General features: G+C 35.6%; 1 protein-coding gene, 1 long non-coding RNA gene and 1 pseudogene across 4 annotated transcripts; all 3 read right to left on the bottom strand.

Annotated features, from left to right (window-relative positions):
- Nucleotides 1-459: 459 nt before the first annotated feature.
- On the bottom strand, nt 460-1,867 carry LOC145063660 (F-box protein At5g03100-like). 2 transcript variants are annotated; one of them, XM_079011254.1, is made up of 3 exons: nt 1,638-1,867; nt 859-1,535; nt 460-710 (listed from the first exon to the last, which is right to left on the bottom strand). In XM_079011254.1, the coding sequence occupies exons 1-3, from the start codon at nt 1,804-1,806 to the stop codon at nt 645-647; spliced, it is 912 nt and encodes a 303-aa protein (XP_078867380.1). In that variant the 5' UTR covers nt 1,807-1,867; the 3' UTR covers nt 460-644. The 2 variants fall into 2 exon arrangements, with proteins under 2 accessions (XP_078867380.1, XP_078867379.1); XM_079011253.1 differs by having other exon boundaries at nt 859-1,866.
- A 5,605-nt stretch (nt 1,868-7,472) lies between these two features.
- On the bottom strand, nt 7,473-9,545 carry LOC145064973 (F-box/LRR-repeat protein 25-like; annotated as a pseudogene). Its single transcript, XR_013688173.1, has 2 exons — nt 8,538-9,545; nt 7,473-7,687 (listed from the first exon to the last, which is right to left on the bottom strand). The product of XR_013688173.1 is annotated as an F-box/LRR-repeat protein 25-like (transcript).
- Nucleotides 9,546-10,501: 956 nt separating this feature from the next.
- LOC145062388 (uncharacterized) lies at nt 10,502-11,528 on the bottom strand. Its single transcript, XR_013687545.1, has 2 exons — nt 11,348-11,528; nt 10,502-11,205 (listed from the first exon to the last, which is right to left on the bottom strand). It is a non-coding gene; the product is annotated as an uncharacterized LOC145062388 (long non-coding RNA).
- Nucleotides 11,529-26,790: the final 15,262 nt, after the last annotated feature.

Raw genomic sequence — 26,790 nt, 5'->3', positions numbered from 1 at the left:
ACCATATACTCGTGTTCATCATTCATTATGTAGCCACACACCCACCTCAACATTCATTCAAAATGAGGCCATATTTTCATGTTTTCCCCCTACTCGCATTACAGCAACATCCAGATTTATACTTATTTGGAAATGTCAAATTATTTTATATTAAATGAAAATGTTAACGAAAATTAGGCTTCATCTATTAAGAAAGTCTTAACCCATGAAACCGGTTAATTTGGTAACTTTGATAAAAACTCAAAGTACTTTGCTATTGTGATTTCCATGTGAAACTAAATTAAAGTGAAATATTGTAGATATAAATTTATGTAGTAGCAAATGGAAACTATATAATGTAACTGAAGATTAGGGTCAACATGGGAAATTGATAATTTTTTCATTTAAATTAGATGGAAGAGACTTTGACAATCAATTTAAGAAAAAATTGATTCGGTGTTTTTTTTTCATAATAAAAGCTTATGAGCCAAGAATATATATTTTTTACATTGCCAACAATTAGCTTTTAACGATTAACACAAGAAATGTTCAATTCAAATCACATGGGGTAACAAACTTGCATACATTTGGAATGCCTTAAAACAATTTATAGCCTAAACATAATTCAAATTATCACCAATCAATTATCTTCTTTGCATTTAGGATCATGATGAAGCAAACTTCACATTTGATGGAAAAATGAAACCTTTTGCTTCCAAACGAGACACAACCTACCAACACAACAATACAACAATAAGAATCACACAATGCATGTACGCGTTAATTAATGGGGTGTTTGGAGGTGTGATTTGATAGTGATTATTGCAACTTGAAGAGATAATCAGGTAATCATTTGATCAAAAGGAAAATAAATTTTACCTCAGAACAGAAACCCCCAATTTTAAGCTCCTTAACATGGCGAAGGTTTAATATAAATCCTTTAAGCATCTCTTCCTTCGCTTCTTCAGGTGTTGTCTCGCTGTTTCTATAATCTATGTTAGCTTCAACTAAAGAAGACACATTTAGCAACAAAAGCTTCAACAACAACAATTCATCTTGGATTGTTAGTGATGATATATTGGGAGCATTGAGTTCGATGATATCAGCTTCAAATTTATCATAAGGAACCATGTATCCAGATAACACCAACTTCTTAACGCTCTTTGAAGCAATATCGAGCCTTCTATAGCCATAACAATAATTCAATTCAAAGGTTTCCAATTGAGGGCTACCATGTAATATGTTTTTAATCAGATCTTCATCTAACTTCCCAAATGTAATACATAAAGTCCTGAGATTTTTCCAACTGATTGCCCCAATTGGATCAAAGATGCAGCCTTCTAATGTGAGATCAGTAAAACTTGACCTGTCGAAAAAAGAATGATCTAATAGAAACTCTGCTTTGAGATCCGTATTCCATAATGTTAAATTAAGTTCTTCAACGTTACAGTTCATGGCATAACCAATCCAATTGCTGAATTGAGATTCAAATCGAATATCATAAGCGGTATACAGTACGAATTTCTTGAGCTTCGATTGGCGACATTGAGTTAGGGCTTTGTCGACGAACGAAATGAAATCATGATTATCATCAGCATCTTCGAAAATTAGAGTAGGAACCAAATTCCAGAGATGATTCCATCGTTTGGAGAGAGTACCTGTTTTAATGGCGCATTTTGTGGAGGGTAAACAAGAGAGGATTTCATGAATCAAGCCGTCTGGCAACGCACTAATTCGATCTTCTGCGTCCTCTTCCACGAATTCTAGAGACTCTATCCGATTTGGAGCTATTGTAGGTAAATTTAGTCCTTCTTCCACCGTTTCCATGGCGGCGACAGAATCCTCTTTGCTTTCCCCACGAAAAAATGAACATCTGAACCAGTCGCAGGTTTATTGTGAAACAAAGTTCTTCTGTGGCCCTCAAACTTTGAATAACTAAATTAGGTCCCTCGAAAAATAAGATAATTATTTTCATATCTAAATGGCTTTTCACTTTGAAATTTTAAAGAGTAAATTACTGAAATGGTCCCTATGGTTTGGTCAAAATTACACATTTGGTCCCTAACTTTTTTTTTTGCACTCGGATTGTTCCTGTGGTTTGATTTTGTTGCGTTTTTCGTCCCTTACATACATAAAGTTAGGGACCAAACGTGCAATTTTGACCAAACCATAGGGACGAAAAACGTAACAAAATCAAACCACGCGGACGATCCGAATGCAAAAAAAAGTTAGGAATCAAACGTGCAATTTTGACCAAACCATAGGGACGATTTCAGTAATTTACGCAAATTTAAAAGTCATGTCCTTTACAAATAAAAAAATTTATCTTTATATTTAAGTTACTTTCTAATGATTAATTATTAAAAACATATTAAAATTTGTAGAATTCTAAATAAATTGTAACGTCCCAAAAATAATACCGTAAAAAATTTCATTTTTAGATTAATAAACCATTAAATCATATCATTTTCATAAAACCAAGGTAATCAAAGCTTTATCAATACATCATTATTATCATAATAAATCACAAAATGCGGAATCGAGTGGTGTATGCCCTGCAATCATCCAAAACTCTTCCCTTTAAAACCAGAACTACCTGAACCATAAACTGAAAACCGTAAGCACAAAACTTAATGAATTCCCCAAACTACCCCATATCATAACATAATAAATCATATACTAGGCCCCTACCCTCTATCAGGCCCCGCCCGGTATCAAGTCACACTCGTCCTCAGGCCTCACCCGGCATCGAGCCTCGCTCGATATACAGATTTGCTACTCTTAGGCCTCGCCTAACATCGGGCTCCCCCCAGTACACACATAATCATATAAGCATATAATCATACAAACACATGCAATATTTGCAAAGACAATAGCATACCATACAATCATCGAGCCACGCCCAGCATCGGGGCTTGCCCGGTAAACATAAGAACACATAATGACAACTAGCATACAATATACTCATCAGACCCCGTCCGGCATGGGCCTTGCCCAGTAAACACATAGTCCACAAAACCTATGCAAGAGTCACGCAAACATCTTGCATCCTAAGCATAACAATCATGGGCCAACATTGGTGCCTTAGACTCACTAAACACAGTGAGGAAACTTACCTTGCACTTCTGAATCCTGTAGATAAAACCGTGGCTATTGGCCCGCTAAAATCCCCGCACTATAATCACAAAACATAATCCAAATAAATACTTGAATCCCAACTCATACTAATAGTCTACAGTAGGGTAAAATAGCTTTTTACCCTCTCCATAACTTAGCCTAAAGCCAAGGCCCAATCCAACAATCCAAAGGCCCAAATCCTAGTTACCCACCCAAGGTCCAAATCATGCACTAATTTTCCTAATTAGGCCTAAATCCCAAAGTGGGCCTCCGCAAATAAATATCAGCTCAAAACCTTATGGCCCAATTGGACCCAAAACAACTAAGCCCAAAGATGGCCCAAATCGAATCCCAAACACCAAAATCCCATAATGTTGAGTACACGGGGCGTACTGGCTTAAGGGCTTGTACGTTACGCGTACTTGCTTAAGGGCTTATACGCCCAACGTACTCCTCCATTCAGCCCAAATTCATTTTAATTCTTAATCCGCTAAGACATTGATCCCAAAACGTAGATCTGACTTCCTTGAGCTAGATAATCACGTATAGTTGTTAACTTTATGTTCATGCATGACTAGATGAAGCTCCTAAGCTTAAAAAGGACTTCATAAGTGACTTAATGCATGCATGAGACCCAATACCCCATAAAGTTGGCACTTTTATGCTTAAAGAACCCCTAATAAGCTCAGATCTAGAAGAACAATCCCTTTAAACATCCTAAACCATCAATCAACCCAAAAAGGGACCAAAAGCATAAAAAATCAAGTCATAAGGAGATCTAAGCATTAACAAGTCAAGGTTTGGACTTGATACCTCTAGGAGCTTGCAAAGTAATGAGTGATTTTGGATCTCTAAGTTCCCCACCAAGTTATGAACCTTCCTCCTTCTTCAATCTCTTCAAAATGAGTAAAACAACACCAAATTCTTCTCAAAAGCTCAAACACACATTAATGGAGGCTAAGAGCCGATTTCTAGGGTTTTAGGGCAATAGAGGCTGGTAAAGAGGCCAACCCTAATGACTTAATGCGCTTATATAGGGTGCAACACCCTAATTTAGGGTTTCATTATTTTACACGTACGCCCCGCGTACGTGCCCCGGAGTCCCAATCAACCTCGCATCAGTACGCTAAGCGTACGCCAATGGATGCACCGCGTACTGGACTTTGCATTAGTACACCCCGCGTACTCCCTATGTACGCCCTGCATACTAGGGTTTTCCTTAAACCCTAAATTCCTTAAACCCTAAATTCTTCCGAAGGCCATAACTTTTCCATTATAAGTCCGATTTCGACGATCCTTATATCTATGAAAAGGTAACGAGAAGCTCTACGCCTTTATCAACTCATACCTTCCATAACATTTCCCGAACAAGAATCCAATTTCCATAAAAGCCCGAGCTGACACTTTACCAAAGTACCCATTGGCTCCAAAACACAAACCGAACACCCAGATCATCTAAATTACGTCACCCACACCCAAATGGGAAGCGATTAGGGACAAGGCATTACAACTTTCCCTCACTTAAATTAGATTTCATCCTCAAAATCATTCCTTACCAACCCAAGAACGCCAGACGGCTTGAGCAAGCAATCACAACCCCGAGTATGCAATATCCTTCACAAGGGCAATCGAGCCCAACTCTAGCAGGGATATCTGAACCCGAAAATGAACGATTCCCTTCCCAGCCTAAAACAATTCCATACAGAATAGCCACACCTACTGTACCTGAAACCCGAAGTCTCGAATTGATCTGACTCCCTAGCAGACTGTCTGCACTAAACCGTAGCTAACTCCATTTCACTTATCAAATAAACTAACTACTCAACTTCTGATTACCTGATGTTCCTACTAGAAAACAGACTCATTAACCATCCGCTGCTGCCGACAACCTTTCACTCGACCAAAAGGGATTAAATATTCCTTCGAGAGAAGACTCATCCTGATGATAACAATTCCATGAACATAATGAACAACGCGACACAAGCTGGGAGATAAGCCTTATAATGTTGAAAAAGACACTGCTTCCTTTAACTATCGACCCAACACACCGCTGCTAAAATGCTGACACCCCCATACTTGCCTGACCCTCACACAGATAAAACCAATCCATAATACAATTACAAGAGCCTGATCCACCATCGAAACTGAAACCATCCTTTAACCCTGAACCCTTCGACTGATGCCCTCGGAATACAGATTCCTTAATTCATATCCTCCTGAAATGAATACCTTGCACATAAACACCCGTGATTTCAAACACGAATTTCCACTAAAACTAACTCAATACATAATTTATAGCCCGAGATCCAAGGATCTACATTTACATTTCACCCAAAATCTTCTGATTCACGGCAAGCCCTCACTAAACTGGGATATAAAGATTCCCAACCATCGCATTGACTACCAGTCACACACCTGGTCCAGCCACCTGGTTCCCAATAGTCCAAATGACAAGGCCACCCCGACCATAGCACCCCTATGTGCCACTCCCTGACGACACACTTAATCCTACAAACCAAGATCTAATACCTCGACCCCACAGTCTCTATCAGGTCCCACCTACATGGCCATAATCACACGAGCCTCACCCATGAGTCCTACCAAATTATACCACGGAGCGACCTCGCCCATGGGTCCCACCCATCAAGAGTGACACATGCCTGCTCTACCTCAGATCCCTCAATGGTTCTCAACCTAAAACATAGAAATGCTCTTCGACAATCCTGATCATCGTGCCTTGGGCACGAACTGGTCCCCCTTTATACTCATGACCACCTCAAAGATAGACTACCTCAACTGATGAATGCTACGATCCCATCGGAGCCTTACAAACACTTCTAATCAACCGTGGTTTTAGCACACCCAAACCATCTCTACCCCAATTATCCTGATCTGACCCGCATCCGACTGCATTCCAATCAGGTGTTCAGATCATGCTTCAATCAATTTCATTATGCGGCTTAAAATCGAAATCATGCCTATAGAGAAAACCACAAAACTTTATCACTTGAAAAACCACACATCATGGTTTTAAGATTACAAAAACATATGTATGAGGTTTACGGGTTTAGTTTTGGCATAAAACCACACCATGCTTACCGCTATCGGGGAAGCCGCTACAGTTAGTGCACAAGTTGTTTTAATAGTAAAGAAACATGGGTCGAGCCTTGTTGTTTGATTTTACGATATTCTTTTGTTATGCTTAACAAAGCTTAATTCTTTTTTCAGTTATAAAGTTTAAAGTGTGTTGTTTCAAACACTACTTCATGTTCCGAAGACACATGCCTCCTTTGTCATGCTTGTAGACAAATTCTCCATGCATGTAGACAAAGGAGTGTAACGATTCACAACAAAAGGAACCGGACCTAATGAGTTTTTTTTCGAACGGCAGTCATGCTTGTAGACAAATTCTCCATGCATGTAGACAAAGGAGTGTAAGGATTCACAACAAAAGGAACCGGACCTAATGAGTTTTTTTTCGAACGGAGCCGATAACGACTTGAAATAATGTAGAAGACGGTTTCAAAATGGCCGGTCTGAACTTTTTTTAGGGAGAATCTGTAGGACTTCTTATGTTGGTAATTGAGTGTTATCATATTTTAGTGTAATTATAATTACTATCAAGACATGCTCAGTTTGGTTTACTATTTGAGACTAGAGTGGGGTGCATACTCGGAGTGATAAATATAAACTCAAGAATATGGGGGTCAGGGGCAACGTCCTTAGCGAGTTCTAGGGGCAGAGCCCCTGATGGTGGTTTCGGGTCTTGGGGAAACACCCCAAAAATTAAGCGAATATTTATAACCAGAAAGAGTTTCAGACATGCATTTTCTCATCAAAATTAGTTTATGACATCATGATGATTTAATAGTTGGATATGCCTTATAACCACCATTGTAACCACCCTTTTAGCGCCATTTTGTGTACAAACTAACTTCTAACTGTCTTCTTCCTTCTATAAAAGGAAGATAGATGTTCCAGAGAAAGGGTTAACTTTTTTGATGCCCAAAATTGATTATGTGAATCTATATGTCTCTCAGAAACACAAAACAGTAAGGTACTTTTTGTTTTTCGAATTTGTAAGTGGTCTGAATTCTAAATTGTCTATTTTGGATTATTCCAAATCTGATTTCGTGATACCCCTTGCAATAAGGTCAAAATCATAGAATTTAGAAAGTGATTGCAATCACAATTCTTGAATTATCCAAATTTATATTGATATTCCTATACCCAAATTCTAACATCTTCAATCGAATCCAGACGAGTAGACCATAAAAGATTTTAACTTTTTGTATTTTTCCAGAATTTTAATTTTTTGTTATCAATAATATTAATTTTATAAAAGAAAATCGAATAAGAATGATCAATGAAGCAACTTTACAAAAAATAGAGAACATATTTCATAAAAACTAAAATGTCTAGAGATGAGCTCAAAGTGACACCATTAAATTAATCCCATCAACTTTAGGACTATGGTCAAGCACGAGCATTTCTCAATGTCACGTGAATCAGAGTATAAAGGCGGAGCAACACCAGGAAACTTGAAATTTGACGGAAACACGAAACCTTTTGCTTCCAAACGAGAAATAACCTACCAAAACAACAATATGAGTGAGAAGACAACAAAAATGAGAAACATGCAAATGGTTTTACGCATTAATCATGAATGCGACAATTTTTTTTTCCAATAACAACCCTTTAGGGAGGAGAGAGTCGTTCTCATTGAACCCACCGAACCCACTGTCACATCAGCTTTTCTCTTTGATTTTTCTTCATCTTTCCGAACCCACACACGGAAATCCTATCTTTTTCAACCCACTCAACCCACTCAATTAAAAAAAAAAATACTAAACAACTAAGGTACGAGTCTTAAAACATATGGTACAAGAGAAAATGAGAGAGAGAAAGTAGAGAGAGAGGATGAAGTGGTTTCGTGAAACCAATTAAACAACCCGCCGAAAAGAGAGTGGTACCGGCGGTAACTCTATTGCTAATTAAGATTTTACCTTGATTATTTTGTATATTTTTTTTAATTGAGTGGGTTGAGAAAGATAAGATTTCCGTGTGTTGTGGGTTAGGAAAGATGAAGAAAAATCAAAGAGAAAAATTGATTTGGCAATGGGTTCAGTGGGTTCAATGGGAACGACTCCCTCCTCCCTTAGAACAAAGACATCCTTGCTCCATAAATGTTGATGTGGGTTCATAATTTCTTCTACAATTGTACAATGTATGATTCGATGATCTTCATGATTATTAGACTTCATTTTTCGTGAATTTAAGGGGTGTTTGGCTGTGCATTTTAATCAAACAATCAAAATTAATGACATATCTTTGACTTAAGTGAAGGATACTTGAAATAAGTTCATCAAAGAATAATAAAGCTAATTAATGATAATATGGCTTTACAAGGACATAAACTATCAATGGAAAATAAATTTTACCTTAGAACAGAAAGCCCCAATTTTAAGCTCATTGACATGGTGAAGGTTTAGTATAAATCCTTTAAACATCTCTTCTTCCACTTCTATAGGCGTTGTCTCACCATTCATATAATCTAAGTTAGCTTCCACTAAAGAAGACACATTTAGCAACAAAAGCTTCCACAACAACAATTCACCTCGGATTGTTAGTGATAGAATATTAGGAGCATTGATTTCAATAATATCGGCTTCAAATTCATCCTCAGGATCCATGTATTCAGAGAACACCAAATTTTTAACACTCTTTGAAGTAATATCGAGCAGCTTATAACCATAGCAATATCTCAACACCAAAGTTTCCAATACAGGACTTCCGGATAATATATTTTCAACCAAATCTTCATCTAAATTCCCATATGATATAGTCAAACTCTTAAGATTTTTCCAACTAATCACCCCAATTGGATTAAATATGAAGCCTTCTAATGTTAGCATAGTAAAACATGAACTGTTGAAAAAGATTTGATCTACCAGAAACTCAGCTTCAAATTCAGCACTCTGTAACGTTAAATTAAGCTCTTCAACGTTACATCTTATAGCATAACTAATCCAATTGTTGACTTGCGATTCATATTGAGTATCATAATCGGTATTCACTTCGAATTTCTTGAGCTTCACTTGGAGACGTTGAGTTAGGGTTTTGTCGATGAATGAATAGAAAGCGGATCGATTATGTGTATAATCGTTGAAATAGAGAGAATGAATCGAAGTCCAAATATGTTTCCATCGTTTGGAGAGTGTACCTGTTCTAATGGCGTCTTTTGTGGAGGGCAAATGAGACAGGATTTCGATAAGTAAGCAATCTGGCAATATACTGATTCGATCTTCTCCTCTCCTCCACATTTTTATGAAACTTTATCCGTTTAGCAGCAAATTTATGTTTATTTTGTCTTTCTAACGTTGTTTGACTTGTTTCCATAGCCGGCAACAGAGCAATCTGTATTCTGTAACGTGACAATGACATATCGATGCTTTCAACACAAAAAGCTCAATTAGGAAATGAAGTTTTGCTTTCCCCCTTTAACTTTGAAAAATTTACAACTCAATCCCTATAAAAATAGGAATTCTTTAATATCAAATCGATATATGATGATGGGTTTACGTCATAACCTATCAACCAACTATTTCATTCATTTTAATTACTGCAGTATAACCAAGTACTAATGTTTTATTTTACAAAAATTTAAGGCGATCAATCATGTATGTGACACTAACAAAATATTTTGAAGATTTTAAATTGAACTGAATAACTTTAGTCAACTTGGACTTGTTTGACTTCAAGACATCTAAAGTGGTGAAATATGTTATATGTATGTTAAAAGAGAAGACACTCATACTCATGGGATGTCAAAAAGGATAAATTTGAGAGACAATAGTGGCACATTTAACTTTGAGGATTTTGTACAAATGAGTGTTAAGAAAAATCATGAAGAGATTCTCGACTTATAAACAAAGAAGCACAACTGTCGAGATCGATGTCCATACATTTTTTTCCGGGAAATTAAGATTTGCATAGCTATTGGCCCCAAGAGAAACACTATAAATAGAAATCAACCTAGATGAGACCACCTTGTTTGATTTTGTGATCATCTTTTTGTTATGTTTAACAAAGTTCAAAATCATTTATTTGTCAAGCATCGGTTGTGTTGTTTCACACACCATGGCATCTAAATGTTAGTGTGTTTACGCTTATTCATCGATGCCTCCTTTGTTGTGTATATAGGCGAAGGAGTGTATTTCTCCAACTCTCAAAGGTCTAGGAAGTTTATGTATTTTTTTTTTCTAAGAGTTGAAAAATGATGTTTAAAATATATTTGAGAAGATGGTGATAGATTTGTGTATTTTTTTTTTCTAAGGTGAAGTATCACCTTCCTATGTTAAAGGGAAAAACAATTGATCAATGAAACGATTAAAGCATATTTAACTTGGAAGCCTTCAAGGCAAAGATTGAGGAAGAAGAGTTCCTCAACTTACATATATCTAGCATGACTCATCATTCTCTGTTACACGGCTACAAGAATATATAAACTCCTACAAACATTGCGACTTCACAAACATGAGACAACATCAATTTCCATCAGTATCAGTATCAGTATCACTCTCACTCTCACTCTCACTCTCACTCTCACTCTCACATTCACAGCCACTCTCACTCCTACAAACATTGATTTCGATAATATCGACATGATCAAATACATCAAAAATATCAGTGTATCCAAAGAACACCAAATTCTTAACACTCTTTGAAGTAATATCGAGTCGCCTATAACCATAGCAATATTTCAACACCAAAGTTTCCAATAGAGGGCTCCCTGATAATATGTTTTCAATCAAAACTTCATCTAATTTCCCATAGGAAATACACAAATTCCTAAGATTTTTCCAACTAATAGCCCTAGTTGGATTCAGTTTGCAACCTTCTAATGCCAGATCAGTAAAATATGAATTGAAGAAAAAAGACTGATCCAACAGAAACACAGCTTCCAATCCCCTATACCAAAACTTCAATTTAAGCTCTTCAACATCACAAGTTATAGCATAATGAAGCCAATTTTGGACTTGCAATCCAAATTGAGTATCATAACTGGTACACACTACGAATTTCTTGAGCTTCAATTGGCAACATTGACTTAGGGTTTTGTCCACCAATGAAACAAAATCGGACCTTGAGTTAGGGTTTTGGCGACATTGATTTAGAGGAATATCTGAATGTTTAAAAATGAGAGTAGGTATCGATTTCCAAAGATGTTTCCATCGCTTGGAGAGTGTACCTGTTCTAATGGCGTATCTTGTGGAGGGTAAACGAGACAGGATTTCAAGAAGCAAGCAATCTGTCAATGTACTGATTCGATCCTCTTCCCCCTTCGCTATAATTTCTTGAAGCTTTATTCGTTTTGGGGCAATTTTAGGTTTATGTCGTTGTTCTTCCAACATTTCCATGGTGGCAGCAGAGCCCTCGCAGGTTACCACATGAAAAACTGCGCAAAACACAAATTATGCCATCTGAAGTTTTGCTTTAGCCCCTAAACTTTGAAAATATGCCATCCCGCCCATAAATTTGAGATATATTTCCATATTCAAATCATTTTTTTCCCTAGAATTGGATCATTAGCCAAATGTTAAAGTAGGGACTTTTTGATAGATATTATTGAACTTGATTAAAATATTGAATGTAGTCAAAATAATGGACAAAAGATTAGTTTATTACTTTACGTAAAGTTTTCGTGTGACGGTATATACACAACACTTTTTAGTCATACACAAAAGATTATGCTTTATACAGTCGTACAAAACAATCGTGTAAAACATAAATTGTTGTGTAGGGTATCATGTTCAATAAAACATTATTTATAATTTATTAAATTCTCGTGTATCCGAATGTCCTTAGAACTTCAAACTGATTTTAAACTCAAATGATGTTGCAAGAATTTACGAAAGGGTTTAGGTCATTTTTTGTCACTTAACTTTTGGTATTGTGCTCATTTGGTCACTTAACTCTTTTTAAGTTTTGAAAGGTCATCAAATTTTTGGTTTTGTGCTCATTTAGTCACTTAACTTTTGGTTTGGTCACATTTAGTCACTTAACTTTTAAAATTATGCTCATTTAGTACTAAACTTTTAATTTTTTTCAAAAGTTTAGTGACTAAATGAGCACAAATTTAAAAGTTAGGTGACTAAATGTGACTAAACCAAAAGTTAAGTGACTAAATGGGCACAAAGTCAAAAGTTTGATGACCTCTTAAAACTTAAAAAGAATTAAGTGACCAAATGAGCACAAAACCAAAAGTTAAGTGACAAAAAATAACCTAAACCCTTTATGAAAGTACACTAGGTGAGACATAATTTACTTATCATGAAGGTGATTAATTAGTCTCAAAAGAAATACGTCAGTGGGAAAAAAAACATGTTATATAATTCTTAAGACACCTAAGCAAGACAATGTTCATCTCCATTCGCCAATCCCATTAAATTCAATAATTCATGTTTTAACTATTTAACACTATCATGCTGACAAAAGAACCAATCCTAATGGGCTTTTTTTGGACTAGACTAGGCAATGACTAGTTAAAAAAAAGATCTGTCCATAATGGGGTCAAGCCTTTTTTTATAAGAATATGTATCTGGGCTTTACTTGAGCTTTTTATACTGGACCCTAGCAATTTTACCATAACAATTTTTCATTTTCATTTTCATGTTTTCCATATTTTTAATTTCTTGTCATTGATAATATCAATTTTATTAAAAGAAAGTCAGGCAACACCAACTCAACAAGTAAACTTTACAAAATAAGAGAGAAAAAAAAAAAGACAAAACTGCACAAATGGTTCTTGTGGTTTGTGCAAAATTGCCACTTTGGTCCAAAAAAGTTTGGACTAGCACCACATGTCCAAAGTTTTAATTTTGTTGCGTCTTTGGTCCATAGGGTTAACCGTTGTCTATTTCCTTCCGTTAATATGTGTTTGACTTGTCAAATTGGGAGTATTTTGGTCATTCCCTATTTATTCCCCTTATTTAATATTAATAAAAGAGAGTACATATGTAATGATCGCCATACGGATAATATCAAGCCTAATTCGCATTTTTAGTCCTTAAAAATTGTTAGTCGTTTCAATTTCCCTCCTCATTGACTGAGGATCAAGAACCCTAATCTGATTACCAAGGTTGTTAGCTTTGATCGGGCAACTTTCGTAGTAAATGCATATACCAATGTGGCAGTTAAGGTTGTCAAGCACGTCATTCGACCCAAGGGTGGTTTATGGTACGTAATTTTGTTTTTGATCATTTACTTGATTTGCTTACAAAATATCATACCTTCTGAAGCTTGTTTTTTGCTCTTGTGTTGAAGATGGACACCCTACACTGATTATCATCAAGCTACATCATGGAGGTGAGTTTACAAAGTTTCTAGATGTGAACTACATTGAGGGTACTGTGACGTACGTTGATATGGTTGATATAGAATAGTTTTCTATTCACAAGATGGATTCGATTATGAAATAGTTAGGATACTCAGTTCCTCCAGTTATCTACTATCATTTTCAAGTGCTAAAGGGAGACATGCATTTTGGGTTACGGGCCCTAGGAAATGATGATGATGTCCTCAATCTTGCCCAGTATGTAAAGTAGCATAAACTGATAAGGGTTTACACTGAACATGGTATGACTAATTTGCTTACTTACTTTATGGCTCCTAAACCTGTATGAAAAGTTATTATTGAGCAATTACAGGAGATTGAGGAACATGACCCCCCCCCCCCCCCCCACCAAAAAAAATTGATAACCAACCCAGTGGCATGCCACGAACATGCATACCACCTGTTATAGCCAATGAAGCTGCTTTAGCCTTGTAGATATCCCCTGAATATAATAAGAAAATGGATTTTATCAAGGACAAACCATTGTCATCATGTATTAAGAAATTGGTCATGGATGATGTTGGTGTTGATAGGATTAGTGGGAATAAGGATGATACAACTAATGATGTTGGCTAAAGATTTAATGAATTTGATGAGGCAACTATTGACTTTGATCTTGGGTTGTACTAACAGATTTTACAGTCTAATGAACAAAATGTAGATGATGAGAACAATGCAGTTAATAAGGAAGTCATTGAAGAAGATAATCATGACAGAAATGAAATGAATGATGAGAACGTAGAGATGAGAGATTTTGTAGTTGATGATAGAATTGAAGATAAGACAGAGAATGATGAAGAGAATCATGAAAGAAATGACATGAATGAATTCAATGACATAAATGAAATGAATAACGAGAATGTAGAGATGAGAGATTTTGCAGTTGATGATGGAATTGAAGATAAGACAGAGGCTGATAAAGAGAATGAAAGAAGTGATGAGAGTGAGGACAGTGATGACAGTGAATTCTGGGTTGATGAAGACAACATAATCCAGGATGTAGAAGTAGATATGAGGGATTTTTATATGAATATCGTTCTTGAAGCAAAATTTCTTGAAAAAAGATTATTAAATCATAGAGATAATGAGAGTAATGAGGACATTGAAGAATTGGATGTTATAGATAATGATCAATGTGATTCACTGGATGAGGGTTCTGACATAGAAAGGAAAAGGAGAGCTGTACTAAAGGAATTGGGGAAGGAGACAAGGTGCTCTTAAGGTGAGATACACAAAGTAACTTTTAGGTCAGTACAAAAATTTAAAAGTAAGAAGGAGTTAAAGGAAAAGATACAATTGCATGCACTAGAAATGAGAAAGAATATATTGTTCAAGAAAAATGACAAAATGAGGTTAAGGGCACTATGTAAAGGAACTGTAGCCTTTAATGATGGTCATATGGGTGAACCTACCCCATGTCCTTGGGTGATACATGGTTCTAGGTCAGATGCAGATAGTACTTGGTTCATAAAAACTTACAACCATGAACATAGATGCCTCCAGACAAGACAAGTTAGATCTGCAACAACAAAGTTTATCTCTAAACAGATAATGGATCAGATTGAATCCAACCCAACAATCCCAGTCAGAGCTATTTAAGAACAACTTCAAAAGGAATATCAAGTTGGATTCTCTATTCAAAAGGTACTTAGGGCCAAATTAACTGCAAAAAACTTGTCCAGGGGGATTACAAAAAGTAGTATGATGCTCTCAAAGATTACATCTTGGAGTTACAGTCTACTAATCCAGATACAATTGTGAAGTTACAGTTTGATTCTGAACCCAACCCAAGTGCTACCTCAAGACGATTTAAAAGGATTTATTTGTGTTTAGGTGGAATGAAGAAGGGGTTTAGAGCTTGCCTGAGGGATTTTCTAGGTTTTGATGGGGTATTTATGAAGGGCCTTTTCCCAGGACAAATTTTAACTGCAGTTGGGGTAGACTCCAACAATGGAATATACCCCTAGCTTATGCCATTTTTGAGACTGAGAACACTGATAGTCGGAAGTGGTTTCTTGAGTGTATTGGACATGATCCGGACCTATATGCAAACTCAAATTTCACATTTATAAGTGACAAGCAAAAGGTTTGTAATTTGTTTTTTATATTTGACATATTTGGATGTACTATACTAATTATGTTTTACTACCTTCACAGGGATTGCAGGCTGCCATTTCTCAGTTGTTCCCATGTGCTGAGCACACATTTTGTATCAGGCATATACATGACAATATGAGAAAAACATGGAGAACTAATGAGTACAAAGAACACTTGTGGAATTGTGCAACAACAAAAACAGTATTAGAGTTCAAATATAGGATGAAGGAATTCAACGTGTATGATATAGAAGCTTATAATTGGTTGAAGCAGATTCCCCCACAACACTGGGCAAGAAGCCACTTCACAGGTATATACTTGATGTTCCAGATTTACCCCTATGTTGTAGTATTTCTTAGTATATGTTTCATCATGACAATATTGTGGTGTTTTCAGGTAGATCGGTATAATATATGCTTCTAAATAATCTTTGTGAAGTTTTTAATAGCAAATTGATTGAGGGAAGGGACAAGCCACTGATAACCTGCTTGGAGTACATCAGGGAGTACATGATGAAAAGAATCTGTAATGTCATAAAGGTGTAAAACAAGTGTGTTGGTTCACTAACCCCATCTGCAACAAAGATCATGGACAAGAATGTCAATTAGGTATCTCAATACACAGCTAGGTGGAATGGGTCAGACAAATACCAAGTGCAAGGGCCATGGAAGGATCAACATGTTGTTAACATGATTGAAAGACTATGTAGCTGTAGGAAGTGGGAATTAACAGGACTCCCTTGTAAACATATCATTGCAGTCCTAAAATGACAAAGCAGATAATGGTGAGAAGGTTGGAGAGCTGCACACTTATGCCCACAGGGTGCACTGGTTAGAAACATGGAAAGCAGCTTATGTTTACAAGGTATAGCCTATTAAAGGTCGAGCAATGTGGCCTGTAAGTGAATGTCCAATTAAAATCACCCCTCCTCTACACCATAATCAACTTGGAAGGCCCAAGAAAAAGAGGAAGCAATCTGTTGAAGAGAAAATCTAGAAGAAGGGATACAATGGTGCTAGTGGGAGTGGGAGTCAAAGTCATGTTGCTAGTGGGAGTGGAAAGCTTACAAGAAAGTTTATCAAAGTTACTTGCAGCAAGTGTAAACAAAAAGGGCATAATGCTAGAACTTGCAAAGGCCAAGGGGTAACTAATGGGATTTCAAGGGATTTTGATGTATGTAGGGGTTAAAGTGTCTTTTTGGGATAATGTTATGTTTATGTGTATTGTATGTTTAATACTTGATATGTTTTGGGTTTTAAGCTATTTGGATGTTCTTTTTGGTCCTTGAAGGTGTGTAATGTAATGTATGGGAACAATTTAGAATGAATTTGATGTAATGACTTATGTTATGTTTAATGTCTTGATGTTATTTTCATTTATAATTTCATGTTGTAGAACTGGACCAATGTGCCCTTTTAAACAAAAACATACAATTATCATTGACAATGTGTAAACCATAAACAAAATAGAATGGTCAAAATGTACATACCAAACATAATTACCATTGAAAATTTATTGCAAAACATGTCTTACATTGCTTTCATTTTAACCACAAAAGACTACCATAAAGTACTGCCCAAAAGATTACATTGCTTAAACAAAATACTATGCACAACATTAAAATACTACCCAAACCATTACACTTCAAACTACTTCTTATAAACCAGAACAAACACAAACAACATCAAACTGCATAACAGGTAACATTTGAGTCTTGTGTTTTGTGACTTCAATTTGTTGATTGTCCTCAGCAGCCCAGGTATAATAGCTTTTGAACGTGCACACATTGGACCATGAAACCACCCAATAAATCGACATTTGGATCCCTTTAAATTGAAGAAACAAAAGAAGATTGTAACATGTAATGGGAGATTTATGTTGAAATCCAAAAAAACCATGCATACCTGCATCCCCAGAAGCGTCAACCCGGATTTTTGTTAGTCCATGCGGTGCGAACTATGGCTATTTTACCACCAAAGAAAAGCACCATTTTGGATTTTGATTTGTTGAAGAAGAAAAGGATTCACTCGATTTGTTGAAGAAGAAGCATATGAGAACAACGAAAGAGTAATTAAGGGTTCGACCTTATAACTCTCTTTTATTAATATTAAATAAGGGGAATAAATAGGGAATGACCAAAATACCCCCAATTTCACAAGTCAAACACAAATTAACGGAAGGAAATAGACGACAGTTAACTTTTTGGACCAAAGACACAACAAAATGAAAATTTTGGACCTGTGGTGCTAGTCCAAACTTTTTTGGACCAAAGTGGCAATTTTGAGCAAACCAGAGGGACCATGTGCAGTTTTATCAAAAAAAAATCATTATGCATAAACATGAATTCATAGCATGACATCATGATATATATATATATATATATATATATATATATATATATATATATATATATATATATATATATCAGTGTTGCAAAAATCCCGACTAGGCCCCGATTAATCCTTAGGCGCTACTCGACCGATTAGAAGGCGCCTAGCGATTAATCCCTGCATACACAATAAGTGTAGCAGTAGAACCCAATAAATTTTAACATTTTGAAGAAGCTATATCTCAATTGAAACTATTTGAGTTATGATTAGTGTTGTATTAATCACATTAACCTATTTTGATATCATATTAGTGGTATTTACGAATTTTTGTAAGATATTAGTCATATTTAGTTTTCTAAATTTCAACAACTTAGCAATTAATGGTCACCGGTTAATCCCCCGATTAATCTCCACCTAGCCGATTAATCCCTTATCCCCAGTCCACCGACTAGCTAACGTCGAGCGATTTTTACAACCTTGATATATATATATATATATATATATATATATATATATATATATATATATATATGGTTAGATTATTTTGTTTTTAGTAACTATTGTGTGTCAGAATGCACAGATTTGGACCATTGGATGGAATAGAATCAAATGTCATGATCTGAGGGTCTATGATAGTAAAATAGGATAACATGTACCATATAATCACACAAATTTCAGCATAAGGGCATTTTAGTCAATTAACCTATATTAAAAAAGGAAATTTTTGGATTTTTAGGGATAATTAATTGTTTTATTTTTAAAAATCTGAATATTTTAAATTAATTCAAATTTAAAAATCCGATTTATTTTGTCAGAATGACTGACTGCCAACCATAAAGTAGTAAATATATTTTCGATTTTATTCTTGCAGAATATATTTTCAATGCATATATTTTGGATAATTAAGTTGATTTAAGAACTCTAGATTATTATTCATATACATCCAAGTTGGGTCTACGATTTTATTTTTAATACACATCCGAAATAAAATACAAATTTATACATATATTTATACATATTCTAATAGAATATCATCAAATATGAATAAAATTGTTAAAAAATAGCATTCTTGAATATATAATTATTGAACAAATACACTTGATCTTCTTCAGTGATCCATATAATCCACTTGATCTTCACATATATACTTGTTGTTGAACTCGATTCCAAATATTTCTCTTGTATGATCAATATTTAATTCATTCTCCATGCAATTCTGAAAGAATAAGACAAATTACTCGTTAGTATTACCGGTTAAACAAATATACTTATTGTTAACAAACATTCTCAAAAGACATTCTAACAAAATGAATATATATCAATAAATTCTAACAGAATACATTACAGAATACACTTAAATTATAGTCTTTTCATCTATATGCATAAACATTCTAAAAGCATGTATAAATGTAACATGTCAGAATTACTAGCAACACGTGTTTTATGTAATATTTTATAATCTCAGAATTTAACCCTTTTCATCAAATAATATTCTAAAAATTCGATTTTAAAGAATATTGTCCATACTTTCTTTGCATGTGCTCTTCAATGGTTATCTGTAAGTTACAAATCAATACATATAAACAAAAATCCATGATAACAACAACATGAATGGATAAAATCATCATTAATACCTTAAGATATGGATCATATAGTAAGCATGTCATAAGGTTTGCTTCATATCTCTAGTCATGTTGATGTTGAACATTAAAACCTTATTAGATGAAATACATGAACAACCATCTAGAAAACTACAACTACAAATAACAAGAAACACAAAAGTTAAAACAAAGAAATTGATTAAAGACAATTATATAGATTGTAGCAGCAAAAAAATCATGCTTAAAAGTCAATCTAGTAAGCTAAAGTTGTAGAATAAAAAAAATGCAATTCATGAATTATAATAAGTTAATTTGATGACACATTAGACATTGACTATGGTAAAAATCATACCCTGAGCATAAACCATACAACAGAGAAGTAGAATTCAAGCCAAACAATTTAGAAACATAAGAGAAACTAAACAAGAAAACACTCCATTGATGCAAGACAAAGCTAGGGGTAGAAACATTAAAAAAGTGTAAATAGATCTACAAACAATAGATATTACTCCTATAGAACCAATCTGTGAACTTGTCAATTTCATCCAAATAATCGTGCACTCACTGTTGAGACAGAGTTGTGCGTTGTGCATCCAGACTTATACACTCTCACATAAATGGGCTTTTTGCTCTATCTCACTATTTGGGTTGGAAGAAGTCTGTGCACAGGTGCCATCTCACTATTTGGGTTGGAAGAAGTCTATGCACAGGTGCCAGGTTTGTCGATTGCTGGAAAAAGAAAGGGTTACTCCAAAATTCTTGAGAATACAATATTCTTCTTTATTAGGTTTAAATAAAACGATCACTAAATCACAAAATTTGAAACTAGGTTTACAGTTAAAAAATCGGAAATACAGATGAAAAATAACTCATTCTTGCATTATAATCTAGAAAAGCAAAAGCTATAAGCTGCTTATTGAACTCTAATCAACGAAAAGCACATAATTACCAAATACTGCGTACAACAACAATCAATATTTAAAATTAGCAGACAGCTACAATACAAGAAAGAATACGCTAGAGATAAATACTAATCTTGAGATTCCAATCGATAACAGCAAAAAAGAAAATACTTTGACGAATCACAACCTCTTCAAGTTGATTCGATATATAGCGACTTCGTTTTGAATATTCTTACATAAGGAGAAATAGGGCAGATTAACTTCAAGAATTCTATATATAACGACTTCGTTTTGAATATTCTTAAAGGCCTGGTCTTGCCGATTTGGGTTTCAGACTTGTTGACGAGTCTTGATCGAATTTAATGGAACCGATTTGGGTTTCAGACCTGTTGAGGAGTCTTGATCGCAATGGGTTTTTGGAGTGAAAAGGGCAACGGTGATGTTGATGGTGTTGATGCCGATGATGAACGTGTTCGACCACACACATAACTAGGTCAAATATATTCACTTTATTTCCTTAATTGAATGATTTCAATTAAATGATTTTCTTAATTAAAAGCACAAAAGATCCAAAATACCCTTTAATGATTTATTTAATTATTTATTATTTCTTGAATTCTCATTGGTACATTTAGGCACACAATAGTTGATAGAAACATTTGAACCTAGCTCTCTCTCTCTCTCTCCCTCTCTCTCTCTCTCTCTCTCTCTCTATATATATATATATATATATATATATATATATATATATATATATATATATATATATATATATATATATATATATATATATATCGTCAATCAAATTAACATTATCACCTTTAGGGCCATGGTCAAGCAAGAGCATCTCTCATAGTATAATTAAGGCAAAGTAACATCTCACAACATGAATCAATATTATAGTATAAAGGCAAAGCAACATCAAGAAACTTGCATTGCACCTCTCATTCTGGCGTGAATCAATATCATAGTATAAAGGCAAAGTAACATCAAGACACTTCATATAATCATATTTGATGGAAAAGTGAAACTTTTTGCTTCCAAGAAAGACAAAACCTACCGGCACAACAGTATGATTAAAAAGGACAACAAATGTTGGAACCATGCATTCCATGTATAGCCACCACTCTATAAATAAACGTCAAGCCTTTAGAGCAAAGAATTTGATCTTTGTTTTTTGAGATTCAGCTTCAACAAAAGTTTGAGTCAATAAGAGAATTATGCTCTAGTGTGGCAAAAAGCAGTTTGGAGAATGTGTAGAATTACCGGATTTGGAACAAGACTGAACAAACAACAAAACATATATGTGCTACTAGTACGGGAGTGACATATTAACCGAAGTTATAGAGATGATCAAGACTTGGTGTTAGCATAATTAAGACAGAACAACACAATAAAAATAACATACATATATTTTAGAATCTTGGTGATAATTACGCAATACATCATTATATAGCATTTTTTTTATGAAAACAGGAAACATAAATTTTAAAACCCTGTATAATTATTTTCATTTTGATAAAGTTTTCATAACCAATTGCCTCAAAAAGGAGGACCACCTAACACTAACGCATATATTTCAATTGCTATTTTAGAGCATTATGGTTTAATTTCAATCAACCGGGTTATTCTAAATGTTTCACATTCACCTAAATAGTAAATAGCAATAATTTTAGGTTTATTCAATCAACCGGGTTATTCTAAATGTTTCACATTCACAGTATTTGACTCCCCTACGGCAATATTCCACCACACACACCTCACTTTTTTATGAGCTTTTATGTGTCGGACCATTAGTTAGTCGGTTATCTAGAAAAATAAATAATAAGAAAAGGTAAACTTAAATGAGACAACGAAAATTTCAACTTAATAATAATCCAACAATTAGTTAAATAATTGTTTCCTACACGTTATCTAACACCATAACACCCTTCACAGAAACACGAACCGTCTCTCTGTCGCTCAGTTTCTTCACGACGGCGTACATAACTGCTGCGTATTTACTCCGCTGACCACCGACAAGTATTCTTCCCTAGTAAATGAACTTCTTAGAGAGGTGAAACTAGTAATATGAATCGGCCAAGGGGCGCCGTGGACGCTGGAGGCGGATGGCAGGTGGTTACCAAGAGAAAACAAGCAAGTGATCGGAAAACCAATAAGGATGAGACCTCCATCTTCTTATCAAACCTACCTGATGACTGCACGAACGTAATCTTGTGGAAAATTTTCAAATCTTTTAGAAAAATGGTGGACACATACATACCGGCTTGGAAAGACAGAGGAGGTAGAAAATTCGGTTTTCTAAAATTCCAGTTCGTCAAAGATTCCAACTCCTTGGTGGAGAGCATGAACGCAGTCAAAATCGATGGCATGAAGATTGATGCCAATGTCTCCTTATACCTTAAAAATAGTTGTGGGGGATAGTGAGGGATAAACGCAAACCAATGGCGGGAAGGGAAGACTAGATCAAAACATCAACAAGGGGGCTCGGGGTACAATAATTTGAGTAGAGTGATACCATCAAATCACAGGCCGAATGCGGGGAAAAGCTACAAAGAGGCTTTGAATGGTTATTTTGAAAAGCATGACATAGCTACACGGAAGTTTACCGTCATTCCATCGACGACGTCTCAGTTCTTTGAAGAATGTCAAAAGAAAACGCTAATAGGGGAAGCACACGACATGGAGAAACTTGGTAATCCGGTGAATGTTGGAACTTTGCTCTATAAAATTACAAGGTGGGACTTATCCCACATTGGTGAAAGAGAAAACTTTTTCCCACCTTATATGGCTTGTCCCACTCATTTATTTAAATGGACCAAGTAATGGGTTAAGCAAATTGGGTTTGGGTTGTGGTGTTGGACTAGTCAAATTGGGTTAGTAGTAGGCTTGGATTATTAAACTGGGCTCTTCTTCACTAAATAATATTTTTTTATATATAATCCGAAATTAATTAGTCATTAATTAATTATTTATTTATTTATTACAAAACAAACTCTGTTAAATAAATGATTAACTGCAGTCAGTTTTTAGCAGTTAATTTCGGTTGGTGGTTTACAACCACTTTTGCAAGCCTATAAATGGAGGAATTCAGACAGAATTTGAAGGCTAATGAACCATATACACTTTCTCTCAAAAATTGTCCTTGGTATCAAAAGGGATCATGGTGAATTTCGACAGATTCAAGATCTGTTCTTGAATTGGACTAGTCAAATTGGGCTAGTAGTAGGCTTGGATTATTAAACTGGGCTCTTCTTCACTAAATAATATTTTTTATATATAATCCGAAATTAATTAGTCATTAATTATTTATTTATTTATTTATTACAAAACAAACTCTGTTAAATAAATGATTAACTGCAGTCAGTTTTTAGCAGTTAATTTCGGTTGGTGGTTTACAACCACTTTTGCAAACCTGTAAATGGAGGAATTCAGACAGAATTTGAAGGCTAATGAACCATATACACTTTCTCTCAAAAATCGTCCTTGGTATCAAAAGGGATCATGGTGAATTTCGACAGATTCAAGATCTGTTCTTGAATTGGTTGTTGTATCCTCAAGACAGACCCATTCCAAGGAAATTTCTGTCTTAGGACACTGCAAAAGCAGGCGTCAATTTGTATAATTTCGTGATTTTATTTTCTGTGTAGTCAACATTCAACTATGTTTTCTGTAATCTAATTCTTGTATATTACATATATTTGAATTTCATTTGTTTTATTTCTATTGGTTTTGTTGATTGTATACTTCTATCATAACAGTGAAAGGTCTAAAAGCGAAGGGTGTAATGGACGTCTCAGTCAAGTACATGGGAGGTCTCCGAGCAATGATAGTTTTTAAAGATGAGGTGGCGGCCAACAATTTTCTCATAGAATTCAACAATCTCGTTCTCTTTCAAGGACAACACTTTGGATATCAAAAAATTGCTTTGATCAAAGTTGAGGGTGTTCCCGTTCATATATGGGACTATCATTGCTTTGAAGCTATTGGAGGTTTATTCGGGAAAGTCTTAACTCCAGTTAAATCACCTTAAAAGACTATAGACATAGCAACAGGTGGATTATGTGTTCTTGTAGAATCCGTCCCCAGGATTGAGAAAGAAGTAGATATTCTTTGGCGTGAGAAAAGATTTTTGGTGAATGTAGCGAAAGACACCTGGCCTTGGGTCCCCAAATTTGTGGATGAGACAACTGAATCACCTGTCGATGAGGAGGAGGAAGAGAAACTTGAAAACATAAAGGACGACTGTGGCATCTCTGAGGATGAAAAGAACCTTGAAGAGGGGGAATTTAGAGTTGAGGATGCTAATGATGATGAAGAAGAGAATGAACAATTTGAGGAAACGGAAATTGAATCTTCTGAAGATGAAGAAGAGGAGGTCATTGGGGCCTCGGTTTCTACAGTGACGGAACTTGTCCCGCCGGTGATTGAAAGGGATAGGGAATCTTCGGTGGTAGCAGAATCGTTTCATAATGATGAGGACATTAATGATGTGTCAACTCCCGAGGTGAACAAAAACGATCGGCAACACGATTACCAATTGGACGAAAATTTAAATGAGGTGGCAACACATGAAAAAGATGATCCCAATGAAAATTTAGTGGAGGTAAGAGGGACCCATAAACGAGATGGGCTAAAAGATAAGGGCAGGAATAAGGCTGAACAGTTAATTGGGTCGGGTTTGCGACCCAATGAGGGATCTAAGTTTATCAACGAAAATTTTGAGAATGAGGATCTAGACCCTAACCCGATTCATGACCTTAATTGCTTTGTCTCATCTTCTCAATTGTGCTCTGATTCGTCGAAAATAATCCTAATTCGGAGACGTGGAGTACCAAAAACACCTTCCAAAAGACCTTCTCATTCTTTGAAGCTAAAGGATACTCTCTGGGTGTCACGACCTTCTCAGGCCTCCACACCTATTATGCCCAGCAAAACTGGTGTTCTAGAAGCAGGTACACATCTAATCAGGGAGGAGTATGGGACGTCTATGCACGAGGATGAAGTAAGGGAGACGATGTATGCGGGAGAATGCCTGGGTTTTAAAATGGATGGCTTCAAGGATCAGGTAAAGTCATTGTTGAATGACGCGGGCGTGAACAATGTTTCTTAATGAATTTCTTATCTTTTAACATTTGGGGGGCTGGAAGTTCCATTAAGATGGATTGGGTAAAAAAATTCAAACGGTATCATAAACTACAATTTTTGGCATTCCAAGAATCCCAATTTCAGGATTCTTCATGTATCCAGTTTCACAACTATTGGGACGCATCAACATTTGAGTATGCTGGCGTTGATGCAAATGGAAGATCAGGAGGATTATTTTGTATTTGGGACCCGTATATATTAAGGCAAAAGACGATTATCCATGATCAGAATTTCGTGGTGGTTATTGGATCGTTACAAGGGATGGAAGAGGACTTGGTAGTCGTAAATGCTTATGCACCACAATGTTAGAGTCAGAAAAATGCTCTTTGGTCAAAACTGATATCAATTATTAACAACACGACAGGATTATGGATACTATGATTTCAATGATGTAAGAAAAAAGGAGGAGAGACTTAATTCAAATTTCTGTGAGATGGGGACAAAAAAACTAAGGTGCTGTTTGTTTTTTCGAAGAGAAAATGTGTGAAGTTTGCAAACCACCTCTGCAATCCTCTACAGCAGAAGAGGCGGAACAAACGGCTGCAGCATGTAATAAAAAGTATGTTTGTTTTTTAACGACTGTAGACTGCTGCAGTAAGTTGAACTAAGACGTGAAGAGGTTTGAAGCAGTTGGTTTAATGTTGCGCCACATAGCACACACGCACCAGTTTTTAAGTCAGAAGTCTTCTGAAAAACAAACAGCTGCGAAGGGCCAAGTGCTGCGCGGCGTAGCAATAAGTGGTTTGAAGTAGTTTTTTAAAAAAAACAAACAACACCTAAATGAATTCATAAGACAAGCTAATCTCAGGGAATACTCTATGGGTGGAAGGAAATACACATACATGAAGGGGCAAAACTAAGCAAAATTGACCAAGTACTTGTCAACCAAAGCTTCCTCGACTCCTGGCCAAACGTAGCTCTAACCGCCCTTCCAAAAGAATACTTAGATCATTGCCCTCTAATTCTTCTTACTTCCTCGGTTAACTTCGGCCCGCCCCCCTTTCGTTTCTACAATAGCTGGTTGTATCACCCGAACTTCAATAACCTCATACGCATCACTGTGGAAAAATTCCTTTACAATGGGCCACCTGACAAAGTTCTATCAGCTAAGATAAGAAACATCAAAGATGCGATAATTGAATGGAAAATAAAGGAGGGAGAAAAGGAGAGAGGGATGATTTGAAATCTAAAAAATTTGATCAATGATGTTGAACTCATTG

This window comes from Lactuca serriola, chromosome 7 (assembly GCF_051521515.1).
Source record: "Lactuca serriola cultivar US96UC23 chromosome 7, Lser_US96UC23_V15, whole genome shotgun sequence".
Lineage (NCBI taxonomy): Eukaryota > Viridiplantae > Streptophyta > Magnoliopsida > Asterales > Asteraceae > Lactuca > Lactuca serriola.
This window is presented reverse-complemented; position numbering and strand designations above follow the sequence as displayed.

Bases quoted from the DNA above. Each gene is read 5' to 3' on its own strand.
- LOC145063660 (XM_079011253.1), bottom strand. From the start codon at position 1,806: ATGGAAACGGTGGAAGAAGGACTAAATTTACCTACAATAGCTCCAAAT. The intron at 711-858 runs GTAAAATTTATT...TTGTGTTGGTAG, and splicing joins TTGGGGGTTTCTGTTCTGAG to GTTGTGTCTCGTTTGGAAGC.